The 15,393-nt window shown below is 38.3% G+C and overlaps 1 protein-coding gene across 6 annotated transcripts in view; it reads left to right on the top strand.

Moving 5' to 3' along the window:
- MINDY3 (MINDY lysine 48 deubiquitinase 3) overlaps positions 1-15,393 on the top strand; it is a 98,732-nt gene that overhangs the window by 41,178 nt on the left and 42,161 nt on the right. For 5 of the 6 annotated variants that reach the window (XR_003970528.1, XR_003970529.1, XM_030323514.1 and 2 more), the window contains one exon: positions 3,176-3,256. The exons of the other annotated variant lie outside the window; for it this stretch is intronic. Coding sequence is in view for 3 of the 5 variants with exons in the window: in XM_030323514.1 (XP_030179374.1) it covers positions 3,176-3,256 (81 nt within the window). In the remaining 2 variants the exon portion in view is untranslated. The remainder of the gene's footprint in view (positions 1-3,175; positions 3,257-15,393) is intronic. 6 annotated transcript variants of the gene reach the window in all.

Genomic DNA, 15,393 nt, shown 5'->3' with positions numbered 1-15,393 from the left:
TTTGTTTTCAAGAGAGAGCAAGAGGTAGGGGAAAATGGCATGCGAGCCGGGTGGGGGTAGAGAGAGAGGGAGAGAATGAATCTTTTTTTTAAAATTTTTTTTTTCAACATTTATTTATTTTTTGGGACAGAGAGAGACAGAGCATGAATGGGGGAGGGGCAGAGAGAGAAAGAGACACAGAATCGGAAACAGGCTCCAGGCTCTGAGCCATCAGCCCAGAGCCTGACGCGGGGCTCGAACTCACGGACCGCAAGATCGTGACCTGGCTGAAGTCGGACGCTTAACCGACTGCGCCACCCAGGCGCCCCGGAGAGAATGAATCTTAAGCAGACTCCGTGCTCAGTTCAGAGCCCAACATGGGGCTCAGTCCCACAACCCCGAGATCGTGATCTGAGCTAAAATCAAGAGTCAGACACCTACCCATATGAGCCGACCAGGCACCCCTAAAGATTATTATAATGGCAGGACACAACACAATGGTACTCAGATAGATGAAAGGCAGAACTCTCTGTTACTTACACCTCCAAACAAGAGAGGGCTCCCAGACAGCGCCACAGACGGGATGACACCTGGGGACAGGGCAACAGCAAGGTGCTACTACAGAGGGCAGCCTGTGTATGGGCGTTGGGATGGAGTTGGCTAGGTTTCATAGGCTCCCTAGAGGTTGGATAGTTTCAGTCAGCTCTGAGGCTGAGGGCTGTCTCTGCTTGTCTGACAGCTGGCTCCAGGGCACTTAGGGCCGTACGTAGTGGCCTGGAGTGTGGGAGACCTGTAAGGGAAGTGGTCGGGATGGTGTGACAAAGTTTTTTGAAGAACTAAATTACACTGTGGTGTACATAACTGTAAATGGCCTTCTGAAAACCTGTATACATTTACTTTTTACCAAACATTTAGAGAAATGGCATTAAGGAAATCATTGTGTTTGTATCAGTTTTGTGCATCTGAACATTTCCCTGTGCTTTACCATCATAGCAAATTGCTCTTTAGAAATTAACATTTTCATGTCATTTTGATCATATGTGTTCATTAACACAGATGAAACCGTGTCGGTACATATGCACACAGTGCAGAGGGTGACTCTGCTTTGGTCTGTGCCCCCCCCCCCTTTTTTTAAATAGATAAACTCAAATACCATAAAACTCACCATTTTAAAGTGTGCAGTTCAGAAGGTCGTGCACCCGTCACCATTTACTGAATTTCAGAATGTTTTTCTTCTTCTGACAAGATCTTCTAACCCCGCTAGCGGTCGCTTCCCCAATCCTCCCCAGCCCCTGGCAGCTCTATTTCTCTGTGGTTTTGCCTGTTCTGGACATTTCATCTCAATGGAATCCTACAATAGGTGGCCTTTAGTGTCTGGCTTCTTTGACTTGGCGCACAATGTTTTCAGTGTTGATTCTTGTTTTACCTACTAGCACTTTGTTCCTTTTTATGACCAAATATTCTGTTGTATTTATATATCAATTGTGTTTATCTGTTCATCAGCTGGTGGGCGTTTGGGTTGTTCCTGCTTTTGTGCTACTATGAATAACTCTGCTAAGAACATTCCGTATAAGTTTTTTGTGAACGTGTTTTTGTCTCTCTTGGATGTGTACCCAGGAATGAAATTGCTTGTCGTACAGTAATTATATGCTTGTTGAGGAACTGTCAGACTCTTTTTCCAAAGTGGCTGCACTATTTATGCACTCTTTATTTATTTATATTATTATGAAACACTTAATGAGTTCATTTGTTTACCTTTTGATTCTACTGTGTATAATCCTCACTTTTTTACTTCTACCTTATTTAAATACACACACATACTCATTTTCTAAAATAGATATTAAATAATGTCTATACTTTTCACCCCAAGAGGTAGCGTGATGTAAGGGAAAGGTACCATATTAGGAGTCAGAAATCCTGAGTTTTAATTCCAGCTCTGTTAACTGTTTGAATTCAGACGAGGCACGGATCCTGGATACTTCCTGTTTCTTGATGTAAAATCGAAGGACTTGCACTGAGCACCTCTAAAATCCTTTTGCTCTGAACCTGTGATTAGAGCTTCTCCTTTGTCTTTGTCCTTTGCCCTTATTCTCTTTTACCCCCAAATCATCACCCTTCCTGCTCTCCTGGTTCACCATTGCCATCAGCACATCCAGCCCACCCTGCCCATCATAGGACAGACATACCGGTGTTTCTATCCGTGAATACAAAAGAGTCCCTCTCCCCTACTTCCCCATGATGAACATAAATGCCAAAGGACCGTAGTGGTGGTTGAAAGCAGGGCACCCTGTTGACTGATGAGGGAAGAATTGCCCCGACTGCTGCAAGTAGCTGCTCGGAATGTCCCCCATTCCGGGGAGTCTGTGTGAGAAAAGAAAATTCAGCAAGTTTGAATGGTAAGGTTGTTTTTAAGTTGTAGTCTCTGTCCTTATAGGGGTATAGAATTGATCGACGTGAACATGATGCGATTTCCCAAGTCTGTTTTTTGTTGAATTTTAAACTTTCTCCATCACCCACAGAAATGATACTCTCAAATTTCAGATACTATGGTTTTTATAGATTAAATATATAACCTAGAAGATAGGCTATATAACTTTTTGTACATCTTAAGGAGACTTCATATTTTAAAACTTTGAACTTCCAACCATGCAGAGTGACAGGAGTGAACTTCCAACCATAAAGAGTGACAGGGTTCTTTCATATTCTTAAATATTTTGGAGTATATATTTTGCTTTAGAGGGATTATTATATTGCCCTATGTTCTTTGAAGACAGGATGTTCTTAAGGTTTTTCCCCTTTATTTATTCATAAATATATATATTAATTTACATTTGTTCCCCTGATAAAGTAATTATCAAGTTTATAGTTGTAGGGTTTGACAATCAAGCTGATATTCTTAAAGTGGTCATTCTGTCTAGCAACTTTAGTAAAACCTGAGAATGATTCTTAGTGCTAAACTATTTTTTTAACCTGTATTAAAAGTGTATTACTGTTATCTTGATGGTAAAGATGCAATATAAACTTAGCCCTGACAGTATTTATAACATTGATTTTTTTACACTCAGCATTTGACCTTTATGGGTAAGGCATTCTGGCACAGCACATTTTTCCATTTGCTTCAAATATTCATAGGCAAATATTAAACAGGCACTGTCAGATTTTCATTTGTTTGTTTATTTTGCTACATTTGTTCTAGGTTGGTTCTTACTTGAAATCTCCAAAATTCCCTATTTGGATTGTTGGCAGTGAAACTCACCTCACCGTATTTTTTGCCAAGGTATGCTTATAGCAGGATTTTTTTTTTTTTTTTTAAGTATGACATCAGGCAAACAAGTAATATAAGTCCATATTTAGTTTGGATCTTTGTGCAAACTTCAGTGTATTCCCACTAACAGGGGGATTATTCCAAAATCTAAAAAAATGATACTGAAGAAAATATTGTTACACTGCTCTAGTTTTGCAATTATTTCAGTAAAGTCTGTCATGATTTAATTATAATTTCTTTACCTTTTGTGACTTGAGAGCTTTGGCTTTTGATATTTTTCAGAAATCACTCTGTTATGGTGAAAATAACTGAATTTAAAAGTTTTAGGTTGCTCTTTTGTAAAGAGGATAAGAATCTAATTTACGTAATATAAAATAATTTTAGTTACAACATCTAGGAAAACATTATTAAATACATGAATAGTTCAGTGGTATAGAAATTCTCTTTTAAGATGTAATATTTCCTATAATTTTAATGTATACGGGGTTACAATTTTGAAATAGATTAAATGTATTTGAATATGTTTATTTTAAAATTCTTAAACCTGTTTCTAAATCTCAGCCTTTAACTATAGTATTTCTATGTCCACAGTGGAGTGGTTAAGAGCTTTGGAGTCAAACAGACTTCATTTGAATCCCAGCCTTGCCACTTCTGAACGTCGTTCAGCCTCTTTTTCCCATGTCTTTAAAATAGTGATTTCTGATAATACCTAACTCTTAGAATTGTCATCAGGCTTAAATATAAGATATTTAGCAGCACCTAGAGCAAGTTAGGTGCCCAGGAAATATTGGCGGTTGCCATCATCACTGCCATTTTCATTATTCTGTATTCCTTAAACATGGGGGTGCCTAGATGCAGTTGCTGATGTTGGAAAGGGAGAAAATACATAATTGTGTATTTCGAGGTTTCTTATTTCTAGTGGACTTTCCTGATTACCCCCATATACTTTTTTAGGTTGTACTTATTAGTGTAATTTTATTTGTGTCTGAAAGAAGACGAATTGTATAAATTGTACCAAAAACTTAGTTTTGTGGATTCTGTTTCCTCATTTATTACTGTATTACTTTTTTTTAAAGTTTTTTTACTTTTGAGAGAGAGAGCACAAACGAGGCGGGGAGGGGTAGTGCAGAGAGAGAGGGAGACACAGAATCCAAAGCAGGCTCCAGGCTCTGAGCTATCAGCACAGAGCCCTGTGCGGGGCTTGAACTCATGAACTGCAAGATCATGACTTGAGCCGAAGTTGGACGCTCAACCAACTGAGCCGCCCAGCCGCCCCTTATTACAGTATTACTTTTAAAGTGCTGCCAAAATCTAGATAATGGATTTAGAGCAAGATCCATACTTAACTTTTCTTAAACAGAAAAAGCTATGAAATACAACTAAAAGTACAGGCTTTTATAGAACTACAGTACTAAAAGTACTGACAGGTTACATTGAGTCTGAGAGCTTTTTCTGTTTATTTCCCTCCTAAAGTAGAGAAGAAGTTACAAGCACAGTGTAAATGACAGAAACTGAACAACTTTTAATTCCAGAGGGAGGATTTCACCATTTGACTAATTTTTGTGTAAAGTGTTCTGAATTTCCAGAATAGAAAATCAGTTCCAATTTACTTGCAAAAATGTATTTTCAAGCCAATTATTATTTTTATCTCCAGCTCTGTTTTTTAGCATAGGAAAAGTAATAAATCCTATGAAACCATAAAAGTTTCAGATATAAAAGATAATGAGATGAAAATATTTTAAATCTTAAATTTTATGTTTGATATTCAAGAAGTGATTTTTGTTGTCAACAGAAGAGATTTTACAGGAGGTAAAATAGAAGGAATAATGTCAACCGAGCTACATAAATATGCAGGCATTTTGTATTTAAGCATTTAAATGTTAGGTCTGTTGAGAAGAGTCCTGAAAGTGAATGATACCTACATTTCTATGAAACATACACTTCTTACCCATCTGCTTGGTATTTTCTATTATCCCATAGCGTTTGGTCCATTGTGCAATTGCTCGTATCAGGCAGTGCACAGTTCTTGCTTCCCAAGCCTGTTTCTGTGTCTTCCGTGGTCAGCAGTGAGCCCTTGTGGGCAGGGGCTTTCTCAGTCATCTTACTCGTAGGCCTCAGCCACGTGCCACAAAATGTTGAGTTAGAGACTTGAGGATAGAGAGAAACAGAAAGCCCTGCCACATCAGTTGTAGGCCTGGCAAAACAAGCTCCGTGTACACCTCCTGAGTCAGACAAGGTGTTTGAATCTGTCTTCATTTATTTGCATCCCCGGGAGCTACTCATACTCCTGATAGGAGAATGCACACCCGCATGAAGTGATTGGAGAGAATTTTATAGTGAGATTTTAGGTTCTTCAGCTATAATAGGTCTTAAAAATCACCCATATCAAGCACCTCACTTCTCCTTTAGAAGTCTTGAATTTTATACTAATTCTTTTGATACCTACCTTTGTATCTGATATATAGTCTGGCACATGGTGCAGGGGATTCATTAGTTCAGTGAATAAAGCCTTTGCATGAATTTTCCACACTTGTTCCAGTGATATTTATATCTTCTAAAAATACTTTTTCATGACTCATTCTGAAGCTTCTTAAAAGTATGGGTAATTCCTTTTCACTGTGTTTAAGAAAAAATTTTTTTAACATTTATTCATTTCTGAGAGAAAGAGAGCTCAAGCAGGGGAAGAGCAGAGAGAGGGACATACAGAATAAAAGCAGGCTCCAGGCTCTGAGCTGTCAGTACAGAGCCTGACCTGGGGCTCAAACCCACGGAACCTAAGGAGATTATGGCCTAAGCCAGAAGTAGGACGCCTAACCGACTGAGCCACCCAGGCGCCCCTGCTTTTCAGTGTATTTTAAAACAACTGAACTTAGGTTGCTTGAACATGTTTTTTTTTTTTAAAAAGAGTTGCAAGTAAAGAATTTTTTCCTTTGAAATAAAAGCTGGAAGATTGCAGAAGTAGGAAATGAGGCCACTAATACTTGATTACACTTATTAGATCCAGTTTAAAAACATTTTTTAGGGGCACCTGGGTGGCTCAGTTGGTTAAGCAGCAACTTCAGCTCAGGTCACGATCTCACGGTTCATGGGTTCAAGCCCCACTGACAGCTGTCAGGCTCAGAGCCTGGCGCCTGCTTCGGATTCCATGTCTCCCTCTCTCTCTGCCCCTCCCGCTCTCGTGGTCTGTTTCTCTGTCTCCCAAAAATAAACGTTACAAAAAATTTAAAAAATAAAATAAAATTTTAAATGCAGTAATATTTATATAGAAATAAATATTTCTATATAGTATTTGCCATATAGACAATACTGTAAATTCTGTTTTTTATAAGATCTATGATTTGATCATTCTTTCTTAGGTATTTCTATATTTGAACAGGTAATTTTGGCTTTGTTTTTGTTACTCAAAAAGTAATTTAGGGGTTTGTTATTTACTTTTGAGTTTGGGTTTGTTTTGGGGGGGTCATTCACTTTATGTTCTATGGCCTATAACAGCAGCTTAATGTAAATGTTGGTGTCTTTTTCCGTAAAACTCGTAGGATTGTATGGATGTGTATTTCACATGCTGGCTTCTTTGTGCTGATTATGATTAAGTAAAAAAGTGTGTTTTAAGGTCACAATCTTCAAAGCAATCTGTAATTTAGCATTTGAAAATGCCTTTGAAAAGCAGTATAATTCTTGAGGTGACACACCAGAGGTATTAAGAGTTGCAGCAGTCATCATTCGTGTGTGTACTCATTGGTCAGATATTTACTGGGCATATAGTATGTGCACAGCATCGCACCAGGTGCTGCAAACAGTGGTGAGCAAAAATAGATGTGCTCCTGTTCTTCCAGAGGTGTACATTCTAATGGGGGGAGGGGGCATTAATCAAAGAATCACACTTAATAGAATTATAACAGTTACAACTATGATGAGGGCTGACAAAGCACAGGTATATAAAGCTGTAAGAATTAATCTTAGTATTGGAAATTAGGAACGTTTCCTTGAAGAACTGATGTGTCTCTCAGATGAGTACTCTGAGGCCTTAGTAAGATTAGACTATGGGAAGAGGAGAAAAGAGCTTTCCCTGGACAGGAGATAGTCAGAGTACAAGACTATGGTGGGAACCAACTGAAGAAGAAGAGCGGGAGCACGGAGAATTTGAGGGGCAAGGGCTAGGATGAGGCTGCAAAAGCAGGTCTTTGACTTAGGAAGACCATTCAAAGAGTAATGACAACCACTAGACTTGTTAAAAGTAGGTGGTGGGAATAGTTGGGGGGGGGGCGGGGTAGGAAGGAAAGAAACAGGATTAAATTTGCATCTTGGAAAGATGACTGTGGCTAATTGTGGAAAAGAGACATAACCTAGGGAGTGGGTAGGGAGGACGTCTGTGGTATTTCCAGTAAGCAAGGAATGTGGTTTGGCCAGGGTCATGACGGTAGACATGGATGGAGGTGCATAAATTTGAAAGAGCCATTCCTGAGTTAAACTGACAGGCTTGGTGACAGATTGGATTGGATAGACGAAGGGTGGAGAAAGCTAATGAGATGAGTGTTCTTAGTGATTAATCTTAGAGCCTCAGAAAGAGCCCAGCAGCTTTTCATTGTTGAATGCACCCACTCGTGGTTAAAGCAATTTATTTTTTGTTGGGCCAGTTGACCCAGTCAAGAGGAAAGACGGATACTGCAGTTTGCGGTATCTCAGTGAGACGGCCCGGCCAGATAACCCCACAGTGAGGTTTACAAGTCCTGCCCACATGGACAGTGCTTGAAATGCTTACATGGAAAACAGAAATCAGAGCAATAGGGAGAAAGGAACTCAAGATAAATTAAAGAAGAAAAAAAAAAAAAGAATGGAGTTGGTGTAGGACAGTGTAGGGATCAAAAAAAAAAATTTCAAAAAACCAAAAACTGTCAAAGAAGTTACTATATCCATGAAACTCTGGAGGCTGTGAGAAAAGAATATTTGAAGGACTAATAAGGAACTGAAAGACAAATTGGAGAAATCTCTCTCCTAGATCGTTGGCAGTAGCTTCCTAACTGATGACTCTGTCGTTGCCCTTCGAGGAGCTGTAGGATCTTCTCAGTTCAGCAACTAAATGACCCTGTTAAAATGTAAGTTACTTCATGTTACGCTTGTGCTCAAAACCCTACATAGGCTCCCCTGTGCTCAGCGTAAAGGCCAGAGTCCTTAGAATAACCTAGCGGCCCCACCTCACCTCAGCTGATTCCCTGTTGCCCCTCTAATCGCATTTCCTACTGCTCCCCTCCTGTCGTGCTTGGCCTCCTCACCGAGCTTTGCTGTGGCTCCGAAATGCAGCGAGCCCTTTGCACTTGCTGTTGCCTTCGCCTCAGCTGCCTGTGTGAAGGATCTCTTCTTCCTCCAGGTCGGTATTCACATGTCGTCTCCTTAGGAAGGCCTGCCCTGGCTCTCTGCCCCTCGCTCTTCCCCCCTTTTCATTGACATTCTCTCTCTCACACCTAGATATAGTCCACTTTAATTGAGGTGAAATTCATACATAATTAACCCTTCTCACGTGAACAATTTAGTGGCTTTCAGTACGTTCAGAGCGTTGTACAACCACTGCCTATAACTAGGTCCAAAACATTTCCATTGCTCCAAGATAAAACGGCATATCCATTAAGCATGGACTCCCATTCGTTCTCTCCAGAGCCCCAGGAGCCACCCATTTGCTTTCAGTCGCTGAGAATTTACCTATACGGGATATTTCGTGTGGATGGAATCATACATGTGGCCTTCTGTTAGGGATCCTCCCACTGAGTGTAATGTTTTTGAAGTGCAACCTCCTTGTAGCCTGTATCCTCAATGCTTCCATCCCGTGGCTAAATGACACTCTGTTCTCTGCAGACAACAGACTTTGACTCTCGTGGATGATGCTGCAGTGAAGGTTCCTCTACAGGAACTTGTTTGAATCCCTGTTTTCAGTTCTGTTTGGTAAATACCTAGAACCGGAATGACTGGATCATATTGTAATTCTCTGGTTAGCATTTTGGGAAACTGCCTGTTTCCACAGCAGCTACACCGTTTTGCATCCCAGCCAGCAGCATACGAGGTTCCAAGTTCTTGTACGTCTTTGCCAACACGTGTTATTTTCCTCTTTATTATTATTATAACCGTCCTAGTGAGTGTTGAGTAGTCATTGTGACTTTGATTTGCATTTCCCTAATTAGTGACTAATAATGTTGATCTTTTTTTAGACTTTTTGGCCTTTTGTATATATTCTTTGGAGAAATGTCTGTTCAAGTCCTTTGCCTGTTTTTGAATTGGGTTGTTGGTCTTTTCATTGAATTGCAAGAGTTCTTAATATATTCTGGTTTTAGGCACATACTATATATTTTACTTGTTTGTTTTATATATTATCTATCTTTCTCACTAGTAAGCTCTCTGAAGGCAGGAGTTTTGTCTGTTTTATCTCCTGCTGTTTTCCAGTGCCTAGAACAGGGCCAGACACAGTGTTGGTGCTCAGTAAACTTTTGTTGAACAAATGATTGCATGCAGAAAACACTGAAGATCTGTCTCACCAAAAATTGTGATACAGCTGTGTTGGGATTTGAACACGGAGGGAGATGGGGACATAGGAATGCTAAGTTGTCTTTGATCATAAGAATTCAACATATCCGTAAGCTTGTAAATCAAGAAATAACGGTTAGTGTATGCATTAACTATATGGAGACTAAAACAGAAGAACTTGCTTCTGCTCTCCTAGCTGATCAACTTAAATACACACACCTACGCAGATTCTTTCTCCAGATTAGTGAATAAAAACAGCTTTGATGAGTATTTATAAATAAGCATCGTCACATATCCTCTATCATATTTAAAATTTATGTTCATAGTTTGAGGATGAGTGAGAAAATTGTTCCTGTTCAGTGAGATAACTTCTTAACTGTCTGTTTTGGTTTTTCCTTTTGAGATGAATAGCTTACTTTTAGGACTCTTACATATATTAATTTAATTTATTTTAAAAGAGGTGTACAATTTGTCATTATAAATTTGAGTGCCAAACTATTTACTTAATAAAGTTATCCCTTCGTATTTGAGATGTCCAGTGGCCCAGAATTTAACTTTTTTTTAAATTTTATCGGAGCCCTTTTCCTGACCCGTGGAGAGATTCATTCAACACATTTTGTGGGATTGGAAGAGATTTTTCACAATTCAATTTTATTTAAAAATCAATGGTAAAAATAAATTTAATAATTGACTTTTATGAGCAGGTTGTTAAAACTTCAGATTGATTATAGCTATCTTTTTAATATCATTTAAGTTTTTAAATTTATCTCCCACATTTTATAAGTCATCGTACTCTTCCATTTGACATAGAAAAAGTGACCTACCTTATCTATGTCTGTGAAACAACAAAAATGATATTGTATTATTTGATGTATCTTAGAGAATGTGGTTGCAAAACATACATGGAAGCAATCCTGTGTAAGTGGGAGTTTTATACTAAGAGGGAAGAGCACATAGCCTGACTGCAGGGATCTTACAGGAACCTAGTCATCAAGCAGCAGGAGTCCCACAGAACCCTGGGAAAACGGGATGTGGGTGAGCTAAATGCAGTAGGTAAAGGGACTTCTTCAAAGAAGGAAACTTAATTTCCGTTAAGTAGGGTGGAGAATTCTCCAAACAAGTCATCTGAGCCATAACAGAATAAAATTTTCTGTACATTGTGAGGAAGCAGGCCTTGTAGGTATGGATAATATGTTAAAAATCATCATACCAGTGTACTTTTTTTTTTTTTTTTTTTTTTTTTTTTTTTAATTCTAGTGCCATGGTACTTTTAATAAGCTTAAAACTTGCAAACTTACTGAACAGGTAAAAGAAAAGACTTTGCACATGCTTCAAGAATTTAGAACCTGTATTTAATTTTTTAAAAAAAGAGCTCTTATTATTAAAACAAGGCTATGTAACATTTGTTTTATAATATGTTAAATCATCTTTTAGGAGTCAGTTCTTTTCATTCTGAAACATATAATTTAAGTGCCCAAATACTACCTGACACAGTCAGTATTTGAGCATTTCTTCTCCCATCTTTTCCTTCTCTCCAACCATCATTTTTCCCTTTGATTCTTTTTCTTTTTTATATTTTGGCTTTAAGATTAAATTTTTGGGATCATTTTCATAATTTCCTCTTGAATTGCAATTATGAAGTTAGTTTTCAAAGCAAATTTGAAAGCAAGGGTTTTACATTTGAAAATACGATACTTTTAATTTTATTAAAATTATGTGTATAAAATAGTAGACAAAATAAGTTTGTCTCTTTTTATTGTGCATTTCAACCTCGGTGTGGGATGATAGCTGCTGGTTCAATATAAAAATAGCTGGAACCTACCTATAACATCTAGTTTCATCTTTGGAAGATCAGTGACTAATTTCCTTGGTAATCCATTTCATACTCTCTTTTGAAGTTGGAGAGATGAGTTTTACATCCCTTTCTGTCTTCTTTTGTGGTTATAAAAAGGTCTCTTTGTATGTGCAGAGTATCACCTTTGACCTTTCCTGTGATAAAGCAGTTTTCCTTTTAGTAAGAACACATGAAAACACATTACTGTTTCAGCTCAGAATATATAAAGAAACTGAATTTAATGCGAAGGAGAAACAAAACATGTAACTGTTCCTCCATGAGCTGACTGCTCTTACTGTAGTATCTGTTACTGGGAGACTGTTTAGAATTCTTTTTATAGAGTTAGCTCCTTTTGTGTGTTTGTTCTTTGGTGTAACCTTAGGAAAACTACTACAGTTGAGTGTTAGATTTCTTGTTTTAGGTATTTAAAAAGTGGACAGCTCTACTTCACCAATAATACATTTCTCTACATGTAATAAACATAATTTTAAGGGAAAATAGTAAAACAACGCTTTATAGACTCTGTTATAAAGAAATTCACCTCTGTGTATCTTTCATTGTTGAGTCAAAGTCCTGGAACTTGGAATGCAGTTAATTCACAGTTGGACATTCTGTAACACATAAAATGTTATAGTTGGGGTTTTGTTATATATATTAAAGTAGTTTCGCCATCCCATCCATGTATCCATTTTTGTTTTTTTGGTTTTTTTTTTTTTTTTTTTGCTTTTTAAGATTTTTAAGTAATCTCCACCCAGTGTGGGACTGAAACTCAAAAAAAAAACAAAAAAACAAAACAAAAACCAGAGATCAAGTCACATGCCAGCGAGGCACCCCACCCTATCCATTTATCTTAAGTAACTTTGTGAATTTGTGCTTAGGTGTCAATGCCCTGCCTTCCCTACTGCAGAAAGAAAATGGATTTAAGACCTACTTATTTTTATAGTTAAGGTCATAACTTGTGACTTTTAACATCTATCTTCAAACATAAGAATAGCATCTGTTATTTCAACAACTTGGAAAGTTTGGGTAGAAGTCTACATGAATTAACAATTTTTAGTTATGTGAATTATTGAAAAACTATGTATCTTTAACCACAAACTGTTTCCTGGCTGCTTAGCAAACATGCTTTGGAGCTAGCCCTCATCAGCTAATCTGTAGGGTTATGCCAGCGATTGTGCCATCATGATAAAACTTTTGTTTTGTACCTGATTTTTTTCAGAACTCTTTGAAAATGCATCATAAATATTTTTACCTCCTAAAAGTGACAATTAAATTGCTCTTATGTTCTCTTTCCTACTACTCTGAATGCCCTTATGCAGCTGTTTCTGTGTCTGGTTTTTATAATTTTTAGGAATTTCCTTTTTATCTCAGTCATGTCAACTTGCTGACTGAAAGCAGTCCCTCTTTCCCTTTCAATTAGTTTCTAATAATTTTTTTATTACAGTAGAACCCAAATAGTTGTCCAAATAAGATAAAATATCATTGATAGAAAGGCCTAAAGGAGTTTGGTCATCAGTTAAGTCTGTGTTTTGTTTTGTTTTTTTAATTTTTTTTAATGTTTATTTTTGAGAGAGAGAGAGACAGAGCACGAGCAGCAGGGGACAGGGGGATAGAGAGAGAGGGAGACACAGAATCCAAAGCAGGCTCCAGGCTCCGAGCTGTCAGCACAGAGCCTGATGCGGGGCTCGAACCCACGAACTATGAGATCATGACCTGAGCCGAAGTCGGACACTCAACCAACTGAGCCACCCATGCGCCCCAAAGTCTATGGGTTTTAATTAGAATCAGCATTGATACACCTCTAGGTGTTTATTTATAATTGATGAAAATAATTATAATAGAGTTGATAGAATGGAGCAAAAGGTCTTATATCATGTATTTATGTATGATGGTGTTAACAAGTTTATGATTTTGTTTATGTTTCTTTTATTTATGTTACCCTCTGCCTAGAATGTGATTAAAATCCTGCTCATTATTCATGGTCCAGGCTTGAAATCTTCAGTGTTGGGACTCCTGTTTCTCTTTCTCCCTTGTTGCTCCTGTAATTTCTTCCAGCTTTCTACCTTCTTGTGATCACTGATACTACCTGAGATTTATCTGTTTCCCCACAGGACCCAATATAGCTACATTACCTATCTTGCACTAAGTACTGTTGAAATGCAAAGATTAATAAAGAATGCATTGTAGTAGTTTTCTCTTTACATTTACTGAGCATTGCCTGTGCCAGGTATTACGCTAACCGTCTTACATGCATTCGTGTAATCCTCAGTTCACCCCTGTGAGGTAAGTACCATTTTTCGTCAACATTTTATAGTCTGGGGCCAGTGAAAAATAACAACTCCAAAGTTAAATGCTAGTGAGCACCAAAGCCAGGATTCAAACTCAAATCTTCTGACTCCTTAGCTTTTAACGACTTCTGTCCCTTAGATACACGAAAAGCAAATAATTATACAAGAGTGGAATAGAGACTGGAAGAGGGGAGAGGTACAGAGGCTATGATACATGAATTAAAGGACATAAGTTTTTGACTTAATATGAAATGAGGGCTATGTTCTAGCTTTGGAGAAAAGATTAAGCAAAAACACAAGAGATGAGGGAGGTGACGACAGTCCATGCTATTTTGGGGAATAGTAATGGGTTCAGGATGGCCGAACCAGACTAGTTGCGCTGGAAGATTAAGAAGGAAGTAAAGGCTGGGATCAGATACAGGACCGGCTGGAATAATCATTTATTTCCACACTATCTTTGGTATACTATGTTTGCATGCTTATCTTGATATGAAAGGCTTAACCTGAATACCCAAGGCATGAATGTAAGGCATGTTCATGGAAGTAGAACAACTTTCATAATGAAGAATAAGAATGTTTCTCTAAAGTTGTGATAAAACTGAAGAATGTTAGAACTTTTGAGTACTGTGACCCCTTTATACAGTTCATATTATCAAAATTGTTAGTGGGTAAACACGAAGGGAAAGATGTGAGGAAAAGGTAGCCACCTGTGAATAGGAAAAGCAAATGCACGTGGGGCACAAGCAAAGTGAAACACTGGGCGGAATATTAGGTTTTAATTCTTCATGCCAGCTCCCTGAAGCAAAGACCCTGCAATTTAAGTGATTTATTCAGTATTCGAGAAGGAGTGCAGTCTACCCCAGGTAGGAGGGATGTCTGCCACTGGAATTGTTCAGATTTGCCTGCATGTGTTGGTGATAAAAAGCATTACGACGGCGTCCGTTTTGTTACATTTAAATCCTCTCCAGACCGTGCACCCTGTATTTGCATATACTGGGTACACCACTCCCACCATACCCCTTCTCCCCAAACACACACAAAAGCTAATTTCTTTCTTACTTTTACATGTTGGCTGCAGGTGCGTTCCATGTGCCTTCTTCATTCTAAGATCTGGACTGAAGGAGCAGCCCATAGGATTGTGCACTTCTCTTGGCAGAGGGAGAACAGAGAGACACTTGGCAAAAACGCAGGTGGCGCTTAAAGCTTCTTCTGGGAGCTAGCGTGATGTCACTTCTGCTTTCATTTCTCTGGCCAAACCTGATGTCCGTGAGGGTAGGAAGTAGACCCCTACCAGAGAGGTACTTTGTGTCCTCTAGCCACAGGCAGTGATAAATAATCCTCTTACAAGGCCCGGAGGGGCAAGAGTGTGAGAACAACCCCTTCTACCACCATAAATCAGTTACTCTTGTGTCCATGTGATTTAACAGTTTAAATTGATTCAATTGATATAGAGTCTTTACTTAGAAATCAGGAGGAACTTTTTAACAACGTATTTGATTTTTATCCAGCTGATCAGT

The sequence above is a fragment of the Lynx canadensis genome, chromosome B4, assembly GCF_007474595.2.
Source record: "Lynx canadensis isolate LIC74 chromosome B4, mLynCan4.pri.v2, whole genome shotgun sequence".
NCBI lineage: Eukaryota > Metazoa > Chordata > Mammalia > Carnivora > Felidae > Lynx > Lynx canadensis.
This window is presented reverse-complemented; position numbering and strand designations above follow the sequence as displayed.